Genomic DNA, 26111 nt, shown 5'->3' on the forward strand with positions numbered 1-26111 from the left:
TTATTATAAGTATGTATAAGTCCCAGGCGGCCACAGCGAAGTTGTTCCCGTCACGCCGGAGTCTGTATGTAATAAAATAAAACCGGCCAAGTGCGAGTCAGACTCGCGCACGGAGGGTGCCGCACCATCAACAAAAAATAGAGCAAAACAAGCAAAAAAACGGTCACCCATCCAAGTACTGACCCCGCCCGACGTTGCTTAACTTCGGTCAAAAATCACGTTTGTTGTATGGGAGGCATGGGAGCCCCACTTAAATCTTTATTTTATTCTGTTTTTAGTATTTGTTGTTATAGCGGCAACAGAAATACATCATCTGTGAAAATTTCAACTGTCTAGCTATCACGGTTCGTGAGATACAGCCTGGTGACAGACGGACGGACGGACGGACGGACGGACGGACAGCGGAGTCTTAGTAATAGGGTCCCGTTTTTACCCTTTGGGTACGGAACCCTAAAAATGAAGCCATCGGTCATAACTTGGACATAACAAAGATATAGTTTGTCAAAGGACTGTCCCATTTGAAACATATACAGAGAGAATCATACTATCTTTGTCTTACACTAGTACTAGCATCCAAAAGAAAAGAATGAGTATAGTTTTCCTGGTTCTTACTGACTGACAAATTGGTTTGACCAACTTTAAAATGCTTTCATATACTACGCTGACCACCCTATTCTTGTGTCAGTGTTAGTGATTTAATACTCTTTGGTCAGTGTCACTTTAATACTTTCATATTTATAATTTATTACTTACGCTTAGGATCAGCTATTTTGAATATCACACTTATTTACCTCTTCATTTTGTTTTTAACATTGTAAAATTTGCATGTTTAAGTCTGGTATATCTTTTGAAATGGTTCTACGAAATATGCTTACAACAAACACCAGTTTACATTTAATTGCCAAAGGCGCTTGTATTCAGTAAGTATCTATGCTTAATTTGAAACGAAGACACAAACTTAAACAAATAACATTTAAGATATTTTTGTTGGATATGGAACACATATACGCATTATATATCTATGAACTTAATTAGATAGGTGTAAATATCTACATACTTACTTACTTGGACACAAAGAAAACATCCATCGTGATAAACAAACATTATTTAAGTACTTCGCCTACGTTTGTATAAAGAAGCGGCCGTTCCCCTTTCCTCTTAATTCCCTTTTAAAAGTTTAGCCCTTAAAATGTTTACTTACACCGTCTAGCTATCACGGTGATAATATGACACATGTTGAATTTTATAACAAAATCTAGTAAAATAGATAGCAAACGAGCAATTTATCACAATAATGTGGATATTAAACTAAAATATTGAAAAATTACAAAAATACAGGACCTGAAAGTTTCAAAGTATAAGTTTTTTTAACTTCCAAAAACGATAAAAGTAAGGGATTCGATTCCTTAAATTTCACCCAAAAAAATGTTGTATAGCAACTATATACATAAACGCAAATTTCACCGACAAAAACGCAATTTTCTTGTTTTGTCCATACTACAAGATGGGCGATGACGTCACGGCCCCTGGCCGTTTTGTATAGGGCGTTTCGCGAGTGAAGTGCGACTGTCGGCCTTTGACTACAATTTTTGACTTTTGTGTTTCTTTAATGCAATGGGTCCCATATAGACATTTGATCCTAAAAACAAACCCGATCGATTGATACCATAAATGAAAATTAGTCATGTAGCCTATTATTACTACAATTCAGTATGTATAGGTGCGATACAAACCTTTTAATTTTATTAACTAAATCATAATAGGATTTTTATTAAACTCAACCGACATACAAACATTTGGCTATGAACAACGTTTTTAGTCTTGATAACCTTGGCAATGACCCCAAGGTCATTTATCCAAATAAACCTAGATAGTTGGAGCGGAATTTGAACGTTTTAATCTCCTATACCTATTATTTATTCTGTGCTTATAAGTTACTAGTCACAACGCATCTCGCTCGAACCCAGGACGATTTTATACAAGGGGAGCTATTAACTCGCCTCCATAAAATGTGCCGAGCGAGATAGCTCGAGGAAGACCTCTGAGTCTGTCTTTCTTTAGGGCGACTGTAACATTTTCATGTAAAAATTGTAACATTTTCATTAATATAAGTATCATTATTTATTTTGCTAGTGTATTAACTCACTTCAGAATATCAAATCAAGTAAGAAACAATAAGGGCGCGTGTACACGGTGCCGCCTCCGCGCCGATACCGCACCGCCGCCGTAGGGGCTCGTGTACACGGTACCGCCTCCGCGCCGACACCGCACCCGCGGCGGCGCGGCGGAGGTGCGGCGGCAGGCTTTACGTGTCTCGTGTACATAGCGAAATGGTGCGGCGGCAGCGCGGCGGCGGCGCGGTGGCGGCACCGTGTACAGGCGCCCTAAGTGGGACTTATAAATAAACATAATATATTATTACAATACTTACCTACCTATATTAAAAAACAGATTTTTTTTTCTCTTTATGCAAAATACTTAAAACTAAGTACCATTGCAGCTTTTTAGGATTCTGTACCCAAAGGGTAAAAACAGGACCCTATTACTAAGACTCCACTCCGTCTGTATAGAAATAGAGTATATATTATGTTATTTATTGACAGTAATTAAACAGCTCCCCTTGTATAAAAAGTAATAGAGATTTTAAAATCTCCTAGCTCTAGCCACTATTAGTCTAAGATCCGGCATATATGGTCGACCTTCACCGATCTGTCTGACGGATGAAACTCACATATTATGAAAGAAAATATGTTCCTGAACATAAATAAATAGGGTTTCCTAAAGAAATATGGTCAAGGCTATTTTTAATTAATTTTTGAAAAAAACATTTTTTCTTGAAATTTCACCGATCTGTCTGACAAACGAAATAAGTTCCAATGGAAAGTATACAACTTGTACAACATAAATCAACTAGGTTGCCTATCTTTTTCCGGTCACTATTATGTGGTTGCCTAGTTTAAACAGGTGAGTTTTTATCGATAATTGCACTCATCTGTCTGACGCTTGAATTATACACCAAAATGATGGTAAATTTATTGCGAATACAGTGGCATAGGGTTGCTTGCGAAAATCCGGTCACAAATAAGGGTTACCAGGCTTTGAAATAAAATAAGAAGGGAAGACTTTTAGCGATAACTCATAAACGGCTCAACTTATCAAGTTTGTTTTAATTTTGTTTGAATGAGTTTTTTAAGCACTATTTTTATGATTTTTTTCATATTTTTTGGATCGATTTTTCAAAAGTTAGAAGGAATAACCGTTTTTTGTTCTTTCTAAATTATTATTTCCGAAATCATTCACTTTATCAAAAAAATTTGTTTGCAGCCCCCTATTTATTTTGAAAGACCTATCCAACGACACCCCACACATTTTTTGATAAAGTGAACATTTTCTAAAATAATCGCTTCTAACGAAAGAAAATGTAGGTGAGCATTATTTTTTTCGTTTCAACCATATGATGTGGGATATCGTTGGATAGGTCTTATAAAATTAATAGGGGTTTTAGAAAAACATTTTTTGATAAAGTGAATATTTTCGGAAATAATCGCTTTAAATACATAATGTGTGTGAAAATTTTTTCATCGTTTCAAGTCTATAATGTGGGGTGTCGTTGGATAGGTCTTTTAAAATAGATGGGGGTTTTCTATAGACATTTTTTGATAAAGTGAAAATTTTCGGAAATAAACGCTTCGAAAGAAACTAAATGTGTGTGGCGATTTTTTTTTGTTTCAATCTTAATACGTGGGATGTCGTTGGATAGGTCTTTTAAAATGAATAAGAGTCTTCAACAAACATTTTTGATAAAGTGAACATTTTCGAAAATAATCGCTTCTAACCAAACAAAATGTATGTGAGGTTTTTTTTTTTCACTTCAATCCTACGATGTGGGATATAGTTAGATAGGTCTTTTAAAATAAATAGGGGTCTTAGAAATACATTTTTTGATTAAGTGAATGTTTTCGAAAATAATCGCTTTGAAAGAAACAAAATGTATGTGATTTTATTTTTATCGTTTTAACCCTATAGTGTGGGGTGTCGTTGGATAGGTCTTTAAAAATAAATGGGGGGCTAACTTTTGAAAAATCGATCCAAAAAAATATGAAAAAAAAATATATAAAAATAGTGCTTAAAAAACTCATTCAAACAAAATTAAAACAAACTTGATAAGTTGAGCCGTTTATGAGTTATCGCTAAAAGTCTTCCCTTCTTATTTTATTTAAAAGCCTGGCAACCCTTATTTGTGACCGGATTTTCGCAGGCAACCCTATGCCACTATATTCGCAATAAAATTACCATCATTTTGATGTATAATTCAAGCGTCAGACAGATGAGTGCAATTATCGATAAAAACTCACCTGTTTAAACCAGGCAACCACATAATAGTGACCGGAAAAAGATAGGCAACCTATTTGATTTATGTTGTACAAGTTGTATACTTTCCATTGGAACTTATTTCGTTTGTCAGACAGATCGGTGAAATTTGAAGAAAAAAAAATTTTTTTTTTAATTAATTGAAAATAGCCTTGACCATATTTCTTTAGGCAACCCTATTTATTTATGTTCAGGAACATATTTTCTTTCATAATATGTAAGTTTCATCCGTCAGACAGATCGGTGAAGGTCGACCATATATGCCGGATCTCCTATACTATACAATAGGTCAGTACACATACGGTGTACAAGCGAGTTACATGGGCGATTGTTATCAAAATAAGATCAAATTGTAAGTTCGAATCGGCCTGCTGCTTCGTGTACCAACTACCAATTGCAACACTCTTAACTGGCTATCGGTAGTGGATCTTTTATCTTAACAATAAGCTATACGAATTGCCAGTTATAGGTATTATAATTATATGGACGATGGTAGTTGAGGCCTCATAATCGTAACTCGTTAGAAATCGTAATTGTACCTTAGAAATATTAGATACTTTGCATCAAAAACATTGTCTGACATGATGCCCATGGCCACTTTCTACTCATGTAGAACCAAAAAAAAGTTCTGCATATGCGCACAGATTTGGTTTATCACACAGTCATATGGATATTTACGTATTAATTCCTACCTATATAAATTGTATAGGTATGTATCATAGTCTGCAACCGAACAAAGATAGTGTTGCCATCCACATAAACCTTATTACAACACACAAGAACACATCAGCAGAACATACGTAAGCAAGTACAAATTTGTTCGATCGATCTTCAGCGACCACGTGATATTGTATGATATAAGTACTGCCGTGTCGAATTTGAGCCTTAATACACGCATCAGACGATTGAATTTAAAAGAAAAAGGGAGAGTTTCTTGACATAGTTAACGTCGAATACAGTGTTGCCCCGGACACCGGACGATACGCCTGTGCCGTTAACAACCGGTCTCTTACTAAAATAAACACCAAAATGGTGAGAGTAGACGTCAAATACACGAAGGTAAGAGAAAATAGCATTTTTGTATAACATTCGTTTTAAGGAACTATTTTTAACTATAGTTTTACTTCAATTTACTATTATTGAATTACTGAAAACCGGCGATAACAAACACTTCGTATTTAAAGGGACATCTAGACTGATAAATGTACCTAAGCTTATAATTCGTATGTTAAGGATTTAACGTGTATTTAATTTGGCATGTGCAGTTGTTCATTAACAACGAGTGGGTAGACGCTGTCAGCAAAAAAACCTTCCCCACAATCAATCCCCAGGATGAGTCGGTTATCACACAGGTCGCCGAAGGCGATAAGGTAAGCATTTTCTAGAAATATATTTTGCAATTCTAATAAAAATATCAGATAAAATGGAATCAAAGTTCAAGTCGACATCTTTATAAAATAATTGTGAATCTGTTGATGATAACAACAATAAGTTGATAGCTTTGATAATTAGTCGGCAACAACTTATTGTTTATGCAACAATATACCTAGATGACTTTAATATTTCATAATCATATGGAGGGTAATATTTTGCGAATGAATGTAAATGTGTAAGTGATTAATTGACTATATTTATAACTTTAGAACTTTTTTCGTATAGGGTATCATTAAATATGGCTTAGTCGTGGGAAAAAGTATGTTTTTTCATAAGTAGGTACATATATTTAGAATAGAATATAATAGAATAGAATAGAAATAATTTTATTCGTGAGCACAAACACATATATAACAGAGATATAACAAGAGATGACAAGAGATATAACAGAGAATAAAAGGATAAAGTGCCACGAAATGGTCTCATCTCAGCATGTTGCTGGCGACTTCCAGCGCTGATCTTCCGATGAGACCATCCGGTGAAACAATCACGACAGGTAACATGATGATTCATAATCATGAATATTTCAATTATAGGCTGACATAAACTTGGCTGTGGCTGCAGCAAAGAAGGCATTCCACCGGTATTCGGCATGGCGCACCATGGACGCCTCGCAGCGCGGTCTGCTGCTCCTCAAGCTGGCTGACCTCCTCGAGTCCCAGGCCAGGTACCTGGCGGAACTGGAGACCCTCGACTGCGGCAAGCCCGTCAAACAATCCGAAGAAGAAGTTTATTTCTCGGCGAGTGTTCTCAGATATTACGCAGGCAAAGCCGACAAAATACTGGGCAATACTATACCCGCAGGTAAATGCTACATTTTTTAAATTAGATTATTATTGTCTAAACTACCTAGTTTAGCCAATTATAATCTAACCTACCTACATTTAGTTTCCGATAACTGGTAAAATCTAAGAACTAAGTAGCTTAGCGATGGATTCAATGTTTTAGGACAAATAACGTGATGTGGACATTTTACCTACATTGTAAAAAACTGCAAATATGATATTTCTTAAAATTATCTTATCTTTATAATTTACTTCTACTTTTATTGTGTAATTTGCATCTTATCGTCTTTGTAATCCACACATGTTTACCATTAACCCGTGGCGGAGCTTTTCTTATCGCTTGATAATATGATTGACGTAGCTGTCATGAGATTTCCTATGCTACAATGCGTGATCAACGCTTAATGAGAAAAATAGGTCAAGTTAAGTCATTGCTTAACTTTATTAAATTTAATGTGTCTGTTTACGTTTCAGATGGTGATGTATTATCACTCACGCTAAAGGAGCCCGTGGGCGTTTGTGCTCAGATTATTCCTTGGAACTATCCCATACCGATGCTCACGTGGAAAATTGCACCAGCATTGGCAGCAGGTAGGTACCTGCAATGCAATTAATTATACACAAGTTGTGTAACACAACTATTACCAGGTAGGTACCAGTACGGATATGATGGTCGTTCTTGTCTACGTGACAGCGTGATAAAACGGTGTCCGTCACTTTCTTTCCCACGGTGTTAAACAGTGACAGTTATTTTATCACGTGGATAAAGATGGATAAAGCTATCCATAATAGGCTGGCTGGAATAGGTACCTTCTATTGTCAGGGAAACGTCAGGCGTTGATGTCGACGATCAACCGTAGGTACTCGACTCGCGTGCCGTACGCTTCATTCTACTAGATAGATACATATTCTAGATTGTTCTTTTGACATTTTTTACAATGACATTCTATAGATATAAAAAGGGATGATATCAGACTGCATTATCTTAATTTAAGAAAAATAAACTGGCTATTAATAAGACTATTTGCGGTAGATATTAAAAATTAAAAAAAATTAAAAAGCTGGCGTGAATCCGCGCAGGGCCAAAGACTCATTTTTGGGCATCGCGCCAAACTAGTAAGTAAGTAGTAAGTATTAAAATTAAAACTATTTTAACGGATGAAATCCTCTGACCACGATCAGTGTAAAGGCCTCGAAAATCTCGAAATGCCCTTATCCATCAAACGAACTTTCGCATTCGCATACCTAGTCATCGACTATTTCTTATGCGTTATCCTAAACGTTTTGCAGGTTGCACAGTCATTGTTAAGCCCGCCGAACAGACCCCACTGACGGCTCTAGCCGTCGCTGCCCTCATAAAGGAGGCTGGGTTCCCTCCGGGAGTCGTGAACGTGGTTCCCGGCTACGGCCCGACGGCCGGCGCCGCGCTCACCCACCACCCGGACGTCGACAAAGTTGCCTTCACGGGCTCTACTGAGGTACTGAGGTTTGCTTTAAGGATTTATATTTTACAGTAATCGTGAATCTAATTTATATCAGACGCTGACTCTCGGTCAGGTTCTTCACGCATTCATTAACTTTCTTTAGCTGTCCATGGCCACCTCCTGTCTCCATGTCATCATAATATTGCATTGTCTTCCGATTTACATACATTTGCAAAATTTCAACTTAATCGAAAATCGGGAAGTGGGTCAAATTTAGCTTCCAAAATTTTATCCACAACTAACACACATAGGTACAATGGCATACATACTAACAGGGCTAGTTAAATAAAAGCTTGTAAAAATGGTTAAGCTAAGAGACTCCTTTGACACGTAATGCATTTTTTTTCCTTGGAAGCCTCTTAACTAAAATGGTATGCCTTGCATAAAACATGCGGCATAATACCTACTCATAAAGACTCTTGTTTAGAATGTTAGTGAGTAATGCACCAAGTGCAGCCGCGTAACGTGTTAACAATGTTACTCGTAAATATTGATTATAGACAAGTCGTCTTAATTGACTGCATCTACGTTTACTTGTGTCTTAAACGAGAGCATTTTAACAATGTTTAAGTATTACATATTATATTACTAAACAAGTCATTGTTTTGGTGTTTCTATATGCAATTTATATTTTAGATTGGCCGTATCATTTTGGGTGCAGCTACTGTTGCAAACTTGAAGCGAGTTACGCTCGAATTGGGCGGAAAGAGTCCTCTAGTAGTCTTTAATGATGCCGACGGTACGTAATTATTCACTATCCAAATCAAACTAAAATATCAAATCAAAATATTTCATAAAATAATTTGATTTATTCCCTAGTTGAACATTGCAACTGTTTAACTAAACACTTTGACTGTGACAATTAAACATCGCAATAAATCCTTCTTGCTGAGGACCAGATCGACCCAATGCCCCGGCGCACGTGTTTAAATATGACCGACTTTAAATAATTACAGTGGAGAAAGCCGCACAAATCGCCCACGCCGCTGCCTTCGCCAACGGCGGCCAATGCTGCTGCGCTGGTACCAGGACCTACGTCCAGTCTGGCGTGTACGATCAGTTCGTCCAGAAGGCTGCCGAGATCGCTAAGCGCAGATCGGTTGGCAATCCCTTTGATGATGTTCAACAGGGCCCTCAGGTTAGTAGCGTTTTATTTTTATTGCGGTTTAGTAATGGCGGCCAGTGTTGCTGCGCCGGCACGACTTGCTCACTCAGTACGGCGACATCGTTAAACCCAAATCCAAGTGCCATTATTTCGAATTGGCATTATGATTAATATAACCGAGTAACGCACGGAACGCACCAAATCGTGTTGAATTAACCTCAATTGTTCGGAAAATGGTTATAGATTATAGATAAAGCCTTAAGCTCCAGAGGTACCAGCTCCGAATAATCAAAGAATAAATAATTGTAATAAGTGGTGAACGGTGTTGGTCACACATAATGTAAACAGTGCTAAAAATACTTCACATTTAAGCCTTTCTTGTAGTGACTGTTTGTTTACCTAAACAAATAAAATAAAAAAACTAATAACTGATTTATTTTCAGATTGATAAAGAAATGTACACTAAAGTACTTGGATTTATCGAGGCAGGCAAGAAGGGAGGGGCGAAATGCGTGGCTGGTGGCGACAAGTTAGGAGGCAAGGGTTACTACATCCAACCCACTGTTTTCGCAGATGTGAAAGATGACATGAAGATTGCTAGAGAAGAAGTGAGTGTAACGAATCTGATAAAGAGATTCTGGCATCTTGTAGATCTGGTAAAATGCTAAAAGGCATTTTTAAATTACTCAACTCTCTGCTATGTTTAAAGACCCGTACCAAAATGTTCACTGCATATATTCGGTTGTATTGAATATAACTTCTGACGAAGATGGACATAGTGCCAGGAGAAACACCCACCTGTTGCTTTCTCAAGAATCTCATGTCCGTTCGGATTTCACCGTTTTATCGATTGCTCATCTTAACAGTAATGATAAGCGTTCACGGTGCAATGCCCATTTGCAAATTTACTTTCACAAATATTTTTAGATCTTCGGCCCAGTGCAGAGCATCTTCAAATTCGAAACATTCGACGAATTAGTGGACAGAGCCAACGATTCCAACTACGGTCTAGGCGCTGGGGTCATCACGAATGATATCACCACCGCAATGACGTTCGCTAAATATGCCAGGGCGGGTTCGGTTTGGTAAGTACACTACTGTACAACGTTTGTCTAAATTAGGTAATTTAAACCGTTACACTAATCCTTTACTCAAATTTTATTTTAAAATTGGACTATTGACAAATATTCTTAACAATCCAACACAAAACATTACTAGAATCGAACCAAAATAACTCTGCACAGACATAGCACGGAGTGTTTCAACTAGTTTCAGGTGTCACCGGAATAAACGAAAAATTAATATGGTAATAATTATAATTTTACAATGGCACTTTTTCACAACAAAGTCGATGCAGAGTGAGTTTAGACAGACTTTATTAAGAGTACAGTATATTCAAATATAATGTCTACCACCCAAAATGCATTAATTTTCTTTCAGGATCAACATCTACGATCACGTTACGAGTCAAACTCCGTTTGGTGGTTTCAAGGATTCTGGACTTGGGCGGGAATTGTAAGTTATTTTTCGTTATTATTATTTTATTCAAGCATGCATTGCACTAGACTCCGCACGAAGTATGTACGATATAAAGTTTTTAAAGACTTAACCAATAAGATAAACATTAATATTTCACCCATAATAATTAATTTTAACGAATCTGGTTACGAGAATATGTACGTAGGTAATAAAACCTCCAATTATCTTTATACCTAATTAAAACAATTTTCAACCATTGCTGTGCTCTGGCAGGAAGACGTTTTATACTAAGCGAACTCTAACACAGGTTTTTTTTTCAGGGGAGAAGATGGTATCAACCAATATTTAGAAACGAAAACCATTACAATGGCTTTACCTAAAATCCCACAATTGTAAGATTAACCAAAAAACAACATTATGTCGTTAACTACGCGGAAAACCATACGTATGGGTACTTAAATACGTATGCCGATATACGAATAATCAAATTATTAATATATTTTTATAACTTTACTATTTTTTAATGAACCGCCATTAATACTTCACTAGGTACATTCCGCCAGTTGTTAGCATTTTACTTGAATAAAACACATAGGTAACTAAAATCTGGAAGACGAAGAATATATATTATTAAAATGGAGAAAAATGAAAGAAAAACCTGTTATCATTAAAAAATCTATAGAAAACGTTTTCACTGGTAAGTATGTTAATTATAATTACCTATGCGTGTTTCTTCCGTGGGAATAATGGGCACTTAGAGATGACAGCCTGTTCATACCTACTTCCAATTTGACTAATATTAAGGGCCACCCCACATTTAGCGTCTTTCGAGCGTCGGCGTCTACAACTCTATGGCCGCTGCTCGACGCAACGTCGACGCAACTGCGCAGCGACGTCATTTTCCATAGCGCTCACCAGACGCCAACACTCGAAAGACGCTAAATGTGGGGTGGCCCTAACTCTACTTCCTGGTCACTTCATTATTTTATCAAGGAAATGGAATCCCTCTGAAGAATCCTCCCCCGCCTCTCTCCTCCTCCGTTGATGCTCATGCGTCTTTTTCATTATGAATTCCAATAAATCCAAAGTTTTCTAATCCAGTGGTTAGGGTTTGCACGACGGATCCGAAATGTATGGGAATATCCGCGGATCCAGATCCGGATAATTTCATACATTTCGGATCCGGATTGCAAACCCTACCAGTGGTTAATAAAATCAAATGACATTCCACAAAAGGTTCGGTTAATGCCAGGATAGGAACGATCGCGCAGTCAAACTATCTCTTATTCTTCGTTACCACTTACCAATAATCTTGTACTGCTTCTTGGTGAGATGTTCGGACGCCATGCCGCAGACGTGGGCGCCCAGCGAGTGGCCGACGCAGGTAATCATCTTGGCCATGGCGCCAGCTTGCGTTATGTATGAATATAGCTGTGCTGTGCATTGTGCTGTTAATCTGAAACAGTGCAACCATCATTAGTTTATTTGTGTAACAATCCCTATTTCTCACACCTTCCTACTCAAATCTCATGGTTTCTCAGCCTTCGAACATCATAATGTGGTTTTTATTAGTGTCCGACCGAAGGTTCGGTTTCGGTTTCGGTTTCGGCCAGTTTCGGCCAAAAAATCATGTTTCGGCTGTAGTTTCGGTTTCGGCCAAAAAACGGCCGAACCTTTCGGCCGGGCCGAAACTTACGAAATAGTACTTCGGACAAAGACCAAAAGTTGGGGAACCTCATTGGTACGAGACGGGGTTTGTACCTGCGACCTTCGGATTGAAAGTTGCATGCTCTTATCGCTAGGCCACCAGCGCTTAAGGAAAGAATAAGAAAACTATTGTAAGTAATAAAAATAAATGTGGATTATTTGTGTAATATTACTCGTTAGCGGTTTAGGTTAGGTTTATTTTAAGCGAGGCTAAAGGCTACGCTCAACTAGTGCCGCAAAGTTGATTTTCTCAATAGTTAATAATTATTTTGCGAGGCTGAACAGCTGACTATTGATTAAAACGAAGAAAAAACCCTTAAAAGTGTCCCCAGTACAGTTTTCATACGAATACTCGACCTTAGCCTCACTTTTTAGCTCAATTTACCAATGGTTTGTGTTCTACATGTCCTCTACTTCAGCTTAACCTTTGGCCTCGCTGCGCCATGCTCGGCCTGCGGTCTCGCTTTTTAATACAATGGAAATTGGTTGAAGTCTGTACTCAACTACTTATCCTGAAGCCTGAAGCACGGCTTTGACTTCACATGAAAGTTCGCCTCAATGGTTTGCGTTGGCGCGTTTTTGGTTGAGCCTGTATCTACATGTTAGCTTGACTGGTGAATGAATAGAGTTAGACCAAGAAAATTCTGCAATGATTTTGATAGCATACGCAGTGCAACTAGTGCAAATGTTATTTATACGTCATAATTTCATAGAGGTTTTGACGTTTAAAATAACACTTGCACTGCGTGTGTTATCAAAATCGTTGCAGAATTATCTTGGTCTAACTCTAGTAATTTTCATAAAAACTGCTTAAGTAACATCAATTTCAAGGACATTGGGTGTTGACAGCCCCATAATACGTGTGTAAAAGCGGTTTTAAGACATTTTTTCAACGATTTTAACAAGTCTACAAAAGTTTCGGTTTCGGTTTCGGTTTCGGCCGAAACTAGAGACAAAGCCGAACATTCGGTTTCGGTTTCGGTTTCGGCAAAAAAACATGTTTCGGTCGGACACTAGTTTTTATCCCATTCAAACATTAGAACTAGGTATACAACTTTATTTTACATCCGTATTCTCCAACCGATCTATCATTTTGGTACAAATTGGTACAAAATCATTGCATAATAAATTGGCCAATAGGATTATCATTTTATAATTCAGGAAAAGTTCGGGATATCAAAACAAGGCTTAGTACGAGTAAAATAAGACTTTTTCACCTCAGCAACTCGAACAAGGGTACTTTGATTCTTAAAAACAGTGAGCAAAATGCGATTTTGCTCACTGAGTGAGACAAAATGACATTCAAGTGACCTTTATAGTCAAATGTCATTTCAACATGCGGGGTCTAATAAAAGTTCGAAATACTTGGGTTCTATTATCTCTGTCCCTTTCACACTGTTAGCAAAAAGAAACAGACAAAAAAAAGTTAAAACGACATTCAACAGTATATTCACGGTTTATAGTAGACCCCCGAAAAACTTCAGACCGCATCGTTCCAAACCACGTACGAGTATGAATTCTTAATAATTAATAAATAAAAATAAAGTTTAAGATTTGATAAAAACTGATAAAATACTATATTTTAGGTATTTTATTGTACAATTAAAATAACGAACTCAAAAAATACACAGATCATCACGCAAAATTAATTATTTTACTTTTAAGAATTTCTACCATAGTTGACAAATAGTACGTATCCGCAATTCGGACCGCATCTTACAAAGATTTTTTTTACAAAAAAAAGTTTGAAGTGTCAGTTAATGTTTGTTATTTCTATATTATTTTAATGGAATTTATTATTACGTTTTGTTTTTGTGTTCCATTGCGGTAATTAAACTTAATTGTTTGTATATCTTAAGAAAACATGAGTGCAGGTATTAAGTGATGAACAAGGATTACATTTTTCAAGTTGTCTAATAGGTAGGTATGTTCTCACTGCGCTGAGGTGAAAAATTTTGTGTACTACACGAGATCAAAGTTATTTACATCTCGTGCGCTTTTGAGTCCCTTACTACGCTCAAGATTCTAAATTAGATTCACTCGCTACGCTCGTGAATCTATTATAGAATCTTTCGCTTGCACGGGACTCAAAATAAGCACTCGAAGAAATATCAAACTTTGATCACTTGTTGTACAAATAACTATTTCATTATATTTCTTCAGTATAAGTAATTTAGTTTCCCTTTTTCAAACGGTCGTGACGGGTAGGCATTTAGTAGGCATAGCGATTGAAGACCTGCCCTAGTAGCACGGTCGCATTTTTATCGTTTATCACCATGCCTGTCACGTTCTAACAAGTATGTAAGTGCGTGACGGGCATAGTGATAGTCGATAAAAAGCGGCCAAGTGCGAGTCGGACTCGCCCATGAAGGGTTCCGTATTTAGGCGATTTATGACGTATTAAAAAAAACTACTTACTAGATCTCGTTCAAACCAATTTTCGGTGGAAGTTTACATGGTAATGTACATCATATATTTTTTTTAGTTTTATCATTCTGTTATTTTAGAAGTTACAGGGGGGGGGACACACATTTTACCACTTTGGAAGTGTCTCTCGCGCAAACTATTCAGTTTAGAAAAAAATGATATTAGAAACCTCAATATCATTTTTAAAGACCTATCCATAGATACCCCACACGTATGGGTCTGATGAAAAAAAAATTTTTGAGTTTCAGTTCTAAGTATGGGGAACCCCAAAAATTTATTGTTTTTTTTTTCTATTTTTGTGTGAAAATCTTAATGCGGTTCACAGAATACATCTACTTACCAAGTTTCAAGAGTATAGTTCTTATAGTTTCGGAGAAAAGTGACTGTGACATACGGCGGACAGACGGACAGACAGACAGACAGACAGACAGACATGACGAATCTATAAGGGTTCCGTTTTTTGCCATTTGACTACGGAACCCTAAAAATGGAACCGTGCTGAGCCCGCTGAAGTATGTAATTTATAATTATCATAATTTTAGGATGCACATTTTAATATACATATAAAAATTATTATTTTTTTACTGTCACCCGACAATTTGTCGTTACTATCGTCAGTAAATATACAAAATGTAGGTATGTAAGGTAAAGACTAAATCGAAAAACAACATAGAAATTATCGTTTTGTTGATAAACTTACCTCAGGTTAGACAGCGCCGAGAGGTAGCATGGAAATCTGCTCAGCGGAGACCAGTCCACCATGAACACGTTGTAGTCTTTGCGGGACAGGTATGCTGGAAAACATATAGGTACATTATGCATTAAACCCAGAATTCCGAAGCCTAATGGGCGCCGAGATGGCAAAGGAGGTAAGGAAAGCTTATAACAATTACATAGGTATATATAGCTGTTATCGCACTGGTACTGGTGCAGATCCCCACGACGCTCCGCTGTGATCGAGACAGCGCTATGTAGCGATGTCCCGCTCGCACCCCGGAGCGCCATACGGATCCGCATCCACTGTGAAGACAGCCTTTCTTGGATGTTAGCTCCCTATTTGCGAAGACGAGTTCCACAGTGAATGGAATGTCTACTTACCATCACGTAAAAACGACATGGGATTCTTGGAATGTGTCCCGTTGAACCCGTGTATGATGAGCACGTTCTTCCTGCTTCGCTTCCAACCGTACACGTCCAGGAGGTCCTTATGTCGCACGTCGATCCATTGCTTCCACGGCCGTTCCCTGCTCACAAAACACTGACATACAATACACTAAGTGCCACTTGCACCATTCCTCTAACTCGGGGTTAACCGGTTAAACCTGGAATTTCCATGGTTACCAGTACAATTTGACACCGAGTTAATGGTTAAACTTCTTAACCCCGGGTTAGGGGGATGGTGCAAGTGGCCCCAATACTACTTCTAAAAAACTGGCTTAGTGCGAGTCGGACTCGCGCACGTAGGGTTCCGTACCATTACGCAAAAAAGGCAAAAAAACCGATATTGCATGTTATTAGTTAACATGAATGTCTAGTACCTATTTGGACGGCACTTTTTTTTTGTAAGTAGGTAAAATAATTGAGAGTACCCAATAGTAAATTACCAAAACGTAGTAAATTTATAGATAATACAATTCATACCGACAACTCAGGTCTTCTGTCACTCACTTGTAGGTACTTACGGCGTATACAAGAAGAAATTGATTTCTGAATCCGGACACTTCCACTCTCGTTTCATAACACAGCGCCAGTAGCGGAAGTCGATCATCGACATAAGGTCTCCGTCGGCGTGTGGCACTATTGACAAAATGCATGATCACAGATATGCGTGGCAACAAGACCAATTTAGAATCTAGAACATTGCGTGCAAAAAACCTGGGGCAAGTGCGAGGCAGACACTTGTAAATAAATATAGGTAAGTATTAGTATTAAGTAGGTACGTATTTGACCCAGGACTGTCTCATTCAAACATATACAGTGAGAACCATACTGTCTCCGTCTAAGCGCCACTTGCATCATCCCACTAACCCGGGGTTAACCGGTTAAACCTGGAGTTACCATGGTTACCAGTACAATTCGACACTGTGTTAACGGTTTACCCGCTTAACCCCGGGTCAGTGGGATCATGCAAGTGGCGCTAAGGCTATAGTAGGTAGTAGCACCTAAAAGAAAGGGTGGATGAGTATAATTTATCTGGTTGTTACTGATTGACAAGTTGTGTTTGCCAGATTATATGTACAGTACCTATGTATTTACGTTGTCTAGACAATGATATTATATAACCATAGATAGGTTATACTCATACTTGAGGAGCACAAAAAAAACTTCCATACCTATTTCTGTGCCTGCGAAGAAATCTGTTATTTTTGATTAATTTTCTCATTCCATCCATCTTTGTCACACTCGTTGTTAAACATAAGGTCGTCTCTTTCTCTTTCGATGTGCTCCCGCACGTTGGCACGTGCACATTTCTCGCTTGTCCAGCCGCGACTAAAGGAAACTTGTCCAATTTGTCACAAGTTAAGCGCTTCAATTTTGGAACGCCTATAACCTATCTTGATTTATAAATCATTGTGTCTAGAAGGTTCAATAACAAGATTGAGGGTGGGTGGGAGGTTTCGTAGTTCTTTATATTATATAGGTTATTATGTACATTTCATCCCCATTGTAGTAGATTCAAAGTACATTACACTTTTACGAAAACAAATACTTTAATATTAGTATGCCCCTAATAGTATGTAACGTCACTCAAGCCGTCCTTGCCTGTGATGATATCATCAAGCCGAATTAGTACTACTTAAATATTTACTATGAAGTAGTAAGTACATAGCACATAGATAGAGAGTAGATATTTATTGATACAACGAAATACAAGGTGATAAATCAATAAAAAAACATTTAAATAAAAACTTAAAATCTTTAAATACAATATTGGCCTAAATTCTGGTCGCTCGGTACTCTCGGTAGGATGCCCAGAAGGCTGGCCGCATTGCCCCGCTAATTAGATAACAATATGCTTATTATCCGCTGAGCAAAATATTGGCCAGCTCTCTGGTAACCATAAAGGCGCTTTGATGTGAACACTGAAATAAAAATTTTGTAATCTAAATCTTCTTCATTGGGTAAAGTATTTTTTCCATGTTTTACAATGTTAAGAGCGAGACAATTCCAACTTACCTACTTACCTACTGATAAACGTTACAATGTCAAGCGAAACGAAAGCGACGCTTAATTCGATTCTTTTGTGTTCAGAATGTTTAGTCCATTAAAAAAATGGTCTGTTTTTGCTACTAGCGTGTACCACACGCTATCGACAGCAGTCCATGTTACTTTCTTCCTTTTGCACATCGTCAAAAACAAACTAGGCCGAGACAGACAACTCTGCCAACACTTTGCGCATGAGATAATATGTACCTAGTTCTGTTTATTAAAGGTGTCATTGTGCTAATTTATATTATTTATTTAGGTACTTATTATTTATTTATTTAGTTTTTATTTAAAGTTGTTTTTTAATGGACATAACTAACATTTTATGAGCCACTGGAAATAAACGTTAATTTAATTTATCTTGTTCACGTGAACGATAAACGGCGAATGTTAACTAGATTGTCCAGTTCATGTTAACGTTTCATAAATATATCGGTTAAATAAAAAAGGAAATCAAGTTCACTCGAATTTAAGGCTTGGCTTCGAAGTGCGTAGTGCGAAGGTGAAAGTATTACGAGTTTACCAGCATCGAAATGAGCTAATTTACATTATAAAATGTATATTCCGATGTTTATTTTCGCTCTGGCCACGTGGTCCTACTGCCTCTGTCCTACCAATAGGATCACAAGAAGTGTTTCTTCCGCTTGGTCCGATCAGTCGAACAACCAGGAATTGTACCTAATTCCGCTTAGTATTACCTACTACCGATCGGACCAAATGAACTCATTTGTTCACATGGACCAAACTAGACCCAGGACACAGGCTAGGTACTCTGTGTTTGGGGGGAGACACCCTAGTCTGTATCATTCATTACATTTTTTTCTTATTTTAATGTAATATAAATCAATATCGTACAATAAAATATGCCAGACGGTTTATTTTTAGCAACTTCGGTTGGCGTCAGAATACCTATACTTAGGTAAGTAGTTATAGTGGGTATACAATATAACGAGTCAAGGTAGAATTTGAGTTATACTTTCTTTAATTCTTTTCACCAATGGCATTTAGAATATGGCTACTAATGAACTTGAGCTCATAATTAAATGTAATACTTGAATAATTTCATAGTCGTGTAGAGTCTGAGTGAGTCTGACCTAGCTAACTCTAACCAAGCAATGACAAAGTGTGGCAATGTCAATATCATCATTAACGTCAAGTTTATCAAAATATATAACGTTTATAATGACACTCCCTCGTTTTGTTCTGCTCAAATCGGTGGGAAGTCAGCTTACACGTACTCTAATCAACTATAATATCTGGAAGACCGAGCTTTGCTCGGAAAACATATAAAAACTCAAAAATTCGCGTTTTCCCAGAGATAAAACCTAGCTAGATCGATTTTTCGCCCCCGAAAACCCCCATACCTATAGCAAATTTCATCGAAATTGTTAGAGCCGTTCCCGAGATCCCCGAAATATATATACATATAAATAAATCAATATACAAGAATTGCTCGTTTAAAGGTATTCGATTGCCTAAATACCTAGGTAAGTATATATAATTATATATATTTACCGTCCTACAAGAGATTTTAATGAAATATAATCACATTACACATAGGTAGGTAGGTAGGTACATAAAAGTGCCATAATTTTTTGGCAATATGGTACCTAGTTCTTCGGGACCCGACAGGTGAACCCCTTCACCTTCACCCAAAGCTACCTCACCACTTTCTCCAACTATCCTGTCTTGGGTCCGTCCGTTACTAACAACAACTAAAATATCTCTTGGTGGTAAGATTAACATACCGCAGAGCGCAGAGTACTTAGGCATATAAAGAAACTGAAAAAAAAAATGATTGGATTGGATGCAGAAGAGATAGTTAATATAACAACCGGTTAAACCTCATTGGTTCACTCAATGAACTGCATAGTACTACGATTACGCAGTTCACTTTTACTTTCTGCATATTGTTTTATTTACCTAAGTATCCCAACTATCTAAACCGTAACACTTGTCGTAGTAAAATTACGTTTTTTTAGAATAAGTAGGTGGTGAGGACCCCCGCTATACCTACCTACCTACCAAGCACCTACCTACCTAGTGGTACCTAGTGGGTAGGTACCTACTTAGCAGATTTAATAATTTTACTCTAAAGATGCAAGAAACATTGTTTTCAATATTTACGAAAATTTATGTCAGTATTTAAGCATTCCGATAAACGAGGTCTTGAAATTAGATGTACTGACATTGTATGGAACAGTTCTACTAAATCGGTATAGTAGGTCAACCATTGAACTGAGGTGGTTGGTAAAAATATATTATACTTATAGCGACCCGCCCCGGCTTCGCACGGGTTAACAAATTATAACAAACCTTCCTCTTGAATCACTCTATCTATTAAAAAAAACGCATCAAAATCCGTTGCGCAGTGTTAAAGATCTAAGCATACAGACAGACAGACAGAAAGGGAAGCGACTTTGTTTTATACTATTATAGTGATTATGGTCAGCTACGAACTGATTAAAAGACTTAAAGGCTTGGCTGCCCAAAGCTAATTTTTATCATTGGGCTGATTTTTATCCTTAAAGAGGATTTTTGGGCACGTGCTTTATAGTATGTGCCGTATGTGGTGTAGTTATATATGTATAACTACAAGATACATACATATATGTATGTATGTATCTTGGACTGTGATTGATTATCAACTGGACCGAAATAAGTACCTGTACTTAACTACATATTTTATTACTTACAGACTATAAACTCAAAACAAATGTATTACTTCGATCACTGGATTCTGGAAGTTTAATGCTTATTATGGGGAAAGCGCTGAGCAAGAGCATAAATACCAGCCTATGCGTGTTTATTAGAAAATAGTCAAGCAAGAGATTAACGTCAGAGATATCGATGGAGCGAAAAGGCGGCGATCTTTTCACTCGGCAAATGGATAATTAATAGTTAGATTAAACACTTTCAGTTTTCGTCTGGAATGAAGATGAAGCATTCATTATTGGCAATAATACCATAAGATAAGGAGAAGCGGATTTTTTTTTAATTTTTAAGTCTCCGTCAAACTACTTACTGAGCTAGTTTTGATGAATGCGGTGTCAATCGATTCCTCTTTATGACTCGGATGACATAACAGGCTACATATTAAACCGACTTAAAAAGGAGAAGGTTTGATGCGAAAGAATCCATTTAGGAACAACTCGCATTTAACCAAAAATTTTTGCACAAATACGATAATAGTTTATTTTATAGTACCTAATATTCTAAAGTTTCGGATTTTCCCTCAGTTTCGTGTTTAAAAAAACACTAGGTGTACGTGGTGGTACCCACCAGGGTATGCAGGGTATAGTAAAAATATTTTATGTACAACTAACTAGCCACGGAGTGGGTGCCACAATGTAAACGCCGCGCCGGCACGGTCGGCCTAAGAGGAGATGGTGGGACGACCTGGACGCATTTCTCAGCAACTGGACGGATGCTGCAGTTAATCGAGAAGATTGGAATTCTAGAGGGGAGGCCTTTGCCCAGCAGTGGGACACTATAGGTAGGCTATTAAAAAAACTTACCTATATCGATAGTCATTAAGATGAATAACACTAGAACACACTTAAACACACACATATTTGTAACACTCATAACTTCACCGTCAGTCCTTTTATAAAAATTCTAAAGGTCATAGACATATTTTTTATTCATAAAAAAATCGCAAGCATGTTCCAGATTCGAATGCAAACCGCGTGAACATGGTAAAGTGAACGACAGTTTAATGACGCGCAACAGAAGGGGCGCGTGCGACGGCGACAGCCACCAAAGAGAAATGCTCAAGATCGCAACCGTGACCATGCTCTACCTTTTCGCTAACCGGTAGGTTTTAATTGAAGTATTTACTTCAAGTAGGTGTGTATCAACAAAATACTGGAGCAAGAATTCCGCAAGATCTAAAACTTTGAAAAGACATTCCACAATCTAAATCTGCAAGGTAATTCGAGGAGTACGGCTAACATCAGTTTAGCACTGACATAAACGCCATCGAAAACGTAATTTACTTTCTATATATCTCGCTCGTACTCGCGTATTAGTGCGAACGAGATGTATAGAAAGTAAATTGCGTTCTCGACGGCGTTTATGTCAGTGCCAAACTGATGGTAGGCAGAGGTGTCCAGACTATATTCACACAATAGTCCCGACCTTCTCGTCTATGAGGGGAGGCCTGCAGTTAGATATAGGACAAGGTAAAAGCTGATGATGTAATCATTACAATAAATAGGTACATAATCATTCCCAAATATTCTTACTTGTTGGTAATAACCGTTCCTGGTTTGTCGCAGGCAGACCAAACAGATACAGATAGATAAGAATATATTCTAAGGAAGAAACTCATGACGGTCAATAAGAATTCGCACGTCGATATTTAGGGTAATCAGGGAGTTTGGTATTGTTCCAACTTTGCCAACAATGCTTTCAAGAATAAAAAAGTGCACTCAATATTTTTGTAAAAGAAAACATACCTATACTTGAATTTCTCTATCTGCATAAGCCATATAGTGCACAAGATATATTTATTTATTAGGGCGAGCGAAGCGAGCCCTATCACTATTCGACAAACTATGCATTCTTGTGGTACACTTTACGGAAAAACTACTGCACTGTTAGGCTTGAGATTTAACATAGTAATTTAAATTCATGTCTAGATGTGTTATCAAACATAAAAATATCATTTTATAAACCTAAAAACATAAAATAATGTAATAACACTTTGTATTACTACTAGCGCCATCTTTTGGCAAAATAATGAATTAACATTCGTGCTAATGTTATATTTCTCTAACAGATGGCGTTAGTAGTAAATAAATAAATAAATATTGAACGTTGTTTTACAAATTGACTAAGCCCCAGAAAAGCTCAAGAAGGCTTGATGGTGTTGTGGGTACTCAGACAACGATCGACCTATGTGGTGTTTTTAATTAGGGCGAGCGAAGCGAGCCCTATCACTATTCGACAAACTATGCATTCTTGTGGTACACTTTACGGAAAAACTACTGCACTGTTAGGCTTGAGATTTAACATAGTAATTTAAATTCATGTCTAGATGTGTTATCAAACATAAAAATATCATTTTATAAACCTAAAAACATAAAATAATGTAATAACACTTTGTATTACTACTAGCGCCATCTTTTGGCAAAATAATGAATTAACATTCGTGCTAATGTTATATTTCTCTAACAGATGGCGTTAGTAGTAAATAAATAAATAAATATTGAACGTTGTTTTACAAATTGACTAAGCCCCAGAAAAGCTCAAGAAGGCTTGATGGTGTTGTGGGTACTCAGACAACGATCGACCTATGTGGTGTTTTTAATTTCAATAATGTCGATGGCGCTTACGCCATTGACAACGATGAATACAAAAGTGGGTTAATATTTTGGGTTCAGACCAGGGATGTTGCGAATATCCGCATCCGCATCCGCAACCGCGGAACTTCCGCATTATTTTAAACATCCGCATCTGCATCCGCATCCGCATAAAATCGATGCGGATTTAATGCGGATGCGGATGTGGAACAGGTCGGTACAGGAACGTCTTAGCATCGGCGTAAGTGCTAGACTGCTAGGTAATTTAGTCATTAGCCAAAAAAACCTATTAGAAATTAGCAGTCAAGCGTGAGTGGGGCTTAATGTACGGAACCCTTGGAACGCGAATCCGACTCGCACATGTCCGGTTTTTTAAAAATAAAAATGTAATATTTGACGTTTTTTATGTACCTATCTTGACATCCGCATCCGCGGATGTGAGCCTCTAAAAATCCGCATCCGCATCCGCGTCCGCGGATGTCAAAAAATCGGCATCCGCAACATCCCTGGTTCAGACCCAGCTCGCTTCGCTTGGTTTGATTCCTAATTTAGCAATTAAGTTTCTGTGAATACCTACTAGAACAATCAATCTCGCTGTATATTCACTGCGGAGGCACAGAATAAATAATAGTACTAAGTACAGAAGACTCACTCTCTAACAAAACGCGTCTGTTACGATCAGCACAGATATGGCAGCTAGGTGACGACAGCGCCACGCGCGGCTTGGGCTTTCCCCAAAATTGGGGCCGAACGGATGTACTTTTAGCTACCTGTAGCAAAGCGACGAAATCGCGGAGTGAGACACGCCTGGCGGAGGTCAATTTACTCGCATGTTTTGTGACGCTGATGAACTGATCAGTCATGTTGTGTTTAGCAAACATAAATCGGGTATTTTCAGTTCGAGAAACAGTTTTGGCGCCATTCATTCATTACGTAAGACGATTTTGGGGTGGAGGGGATCGTACATATCTTATTTTTTCCAATTTTTTCTTACTAGGGGGAGGGAGGGGGTTTTTATAGTACGAGATCGGTTTCGGGTTTTTATGGTACGGGAGTAGTAGTAAGATACGTTATACATATAGTTTCATTGTTAATAATTGTATCTATGTAATTGACTATTTTGTAAAATATGCCATACGACTAAATCAATTGGTAATTCTTAGGTCTAAATTTCTCTTTTAGAGTCTGTGCGGAAAGAGAAGAGTCGTGGAATGTATGGGGCCCAATACAATCCACGATTCTTCTCTTTCCGCACAGACTCTATAAGCGAAACGAAATGGTGGCACTTTGAATCTTAAAATAGTTTTACCACGTTTTACCAAATAAACTGGATTCCTCAACGGAACCAGTTAACGGTCGCTTCATCTAATCACCTCACATAATCGTTGTCACGCCTTCAGTTTTTGTTGCTCGAAATTGAACATGCCTTATTACCTATCTGGAGCAGAGTGGAGCAACTACCATTAAAGTGCAGAATAGTAGGTATACATTGTTACGAATGTGTATGCGCTTTTAGACTAACGAAGGTATCCACTATAAGTTTTTTTTTATTAAATGCAGCGTCATCTGTGTTAAGCTTTGTGCGTTTATCCTCATTTAAAAATACAATATTTCACAAAAAAAAAATAACTATGAAAATTAAGTACCTACGTAAAGAAGTTAGTATGAAGATTACTTCAATGCCCTAACGGGGTATCATGTACCTACTTCATAATATTTTATACCATCCTCTGTAATGAATGAACATGATCGCAATAAAGTGTACGAGTATGAATATGAATATTATAATAAGTAGGTACAAAACAAATCCTCTTTATTGCACAACCTCAATAAAACATTTACAGAGAGACACACATAATACACGAAGACAGAGGTAACAACAGGCGGTTTTATCGATAAGGAGCGATCTCTTTTTAGGTAGTCCTTTTACTTTTAGTTAAATCTTTAGGTTTAGGTTATATTTTCATTATTCCTAAAATTATTGCTTCTCTGAATCACTGAACAAATTCTGCTTTTCTGTTAACGAATACCTACGCAACTTAGGTAACACTTTATTAGTAGGCGCTTTAGAAACGGGGCAGAACGCCTGGTGCCTAACCACGGCAGCTGTGAAGTAGGTATAACAAAATGTAACACTATTATTCATCATGACAAACATAATCCCGCTGTAAAATAAATAATTTTAGAAATCAAGGTTAATTATTCATTACATACAAAACTAAATTCGGAAACCAATCGGAAACTACACAGTAGTGTTTGATTGAATAGTGACAGTCTGTGTCATGCCTTGAACAAATTAAATAGGTACTGCCCAAGTGCTCAATATTTCTTTTATTGTAGTAGTCTTCTATACATTTGTTTAATACAATATGATGAGTGTAACAAGCCCATTTCTTGCCGAAAAAGAAGCAGGTAAGGTAGACGGGTTTGGCGTAAATATTATTGTTAACGTATTTTTTTAGGTTATGTTTGACAAACATTTCTTTTTGCATTTTGTTATGTATGGGCAATCAAGGGGTAGTCGATATAAATGATGGTGCGTTTCTAACGTAACCACCATTATTTGTTTAATATCTGGGTGACCGAGCTTCGCTCGGAAAACATATAAAAACTCGAAAATGCGCGTTTTCCCAGAGATAAGACTTAGCTAGAACGATTTTTCGCCCCCGAAAACCCCCATATACCAAATTTCATCGAAATCGTTAGAGCCGTCTCCGAGATCCCCGAAATATATATATATATATAAATAAATAAATAAATAAACAAGAATTGCTCGTTTAAAGGTATTAGATTTGCCAACATATTG

At 37.4% G+C, this 26111-nt stretch overlaps 2 protein-coding genes across 2 annotated transcripts in view; one reads left to right on the forward strand and one right to left on the reverse strand.

Annotated features, from left to right (window-relative positions):
- LOC134650041 (phospholipase A1 1-like) overlaps positions 1 to 21834 on the reverse strand; it is a 37231-nt gene extending 15397 nt beyond the window's left edge. Inside the window, exons 1-5 of the mRNA XM_063504868.1 lie at positions 21518 to 21834; positions 16475 to 16589; positions 15891 to 16036; positions 15493 to 15586; positions 11963 to 12114 (exon numbers count right to left, since the gene is read on the reverse strand). Coding sequence (XP_063360938.1) covers positions 11963 to 12114; positions 15493 to 15586; positions 15891 to 16036; positions 16475 to 16589; positions 21518 to 21587 — 577 coding nt within the window. The 5' untranslated portion in view covers positions 21588 to 21834. The remainder of the gene's footprint in view (positions 1 to 11962; positions 12115 to 15492; positions 15587 to 15890; positions 16037 to 16474; positions 16590 to 21517) is intronic.
- On the forward strand, positions 5233 to 11171 carry LOC134649609 (aldehyde dehydrogenase X, mitochondrial-like). The gene is made up of 11 exons (XM_063504441.1): positions 5233 to 5430; positions 5637 to 5741; positions 6342 to 6609; positions 7065 to 7181; positions 7881 to 8068; positions 8711 to 8813; positions 9031 to 9212; positions 9623 to 9787; positions 10107 to 10264; positions 10620 to 10694; positions 10979 to 11171. Exons 1-11 carry the CDS (start codon positions 5401 to 5403, stop codon positions 11052 to 11054), a joined length of 1467 nt encoding a protein of 488 aa, XP_063360511.1. The 5' UTR covers positions 5233 to 5400; the 3' UTR covers positions 11055 to 11171.
- Positions 21835 to 26111: the final 4277 nt, after the last annotated feature.

Source organism: Cydia amplana, chromosome 1 (genome assembly GCF_948474715.1).
Source record: "Cydia amplana chromosome 1, ilCydAmpl1.1, whole genome shotgun sequence".
Lineage (NCBI taxonomy): Eukaryota > Metazoa > Arthropoda > Insecta > Lepidoptera > Tortricidae > Cydia > Cydia amplana.

Coding starts and splice junctions, on each gene's coding strand:
- LOC134649609 (XM_063504441.1), top strand. CDS start 5,401: ATGGTGAGAGTAGACGTCAAATACACGAAG. Junction 5,431..5,636: donor TAGACGTCAAATACACGAAG/GTAAGAGAAAAT, acceptor TGGCATGTGCAG/TTGTTCATTAACAACGAGTG. Junction 7,182..7,880: donor TGCACCAGCATTGGCAGCAG/GTAGGTACCTGC, acceptor AACGTTTTGCAG/GTTGCACAGTCATTGTTAAG.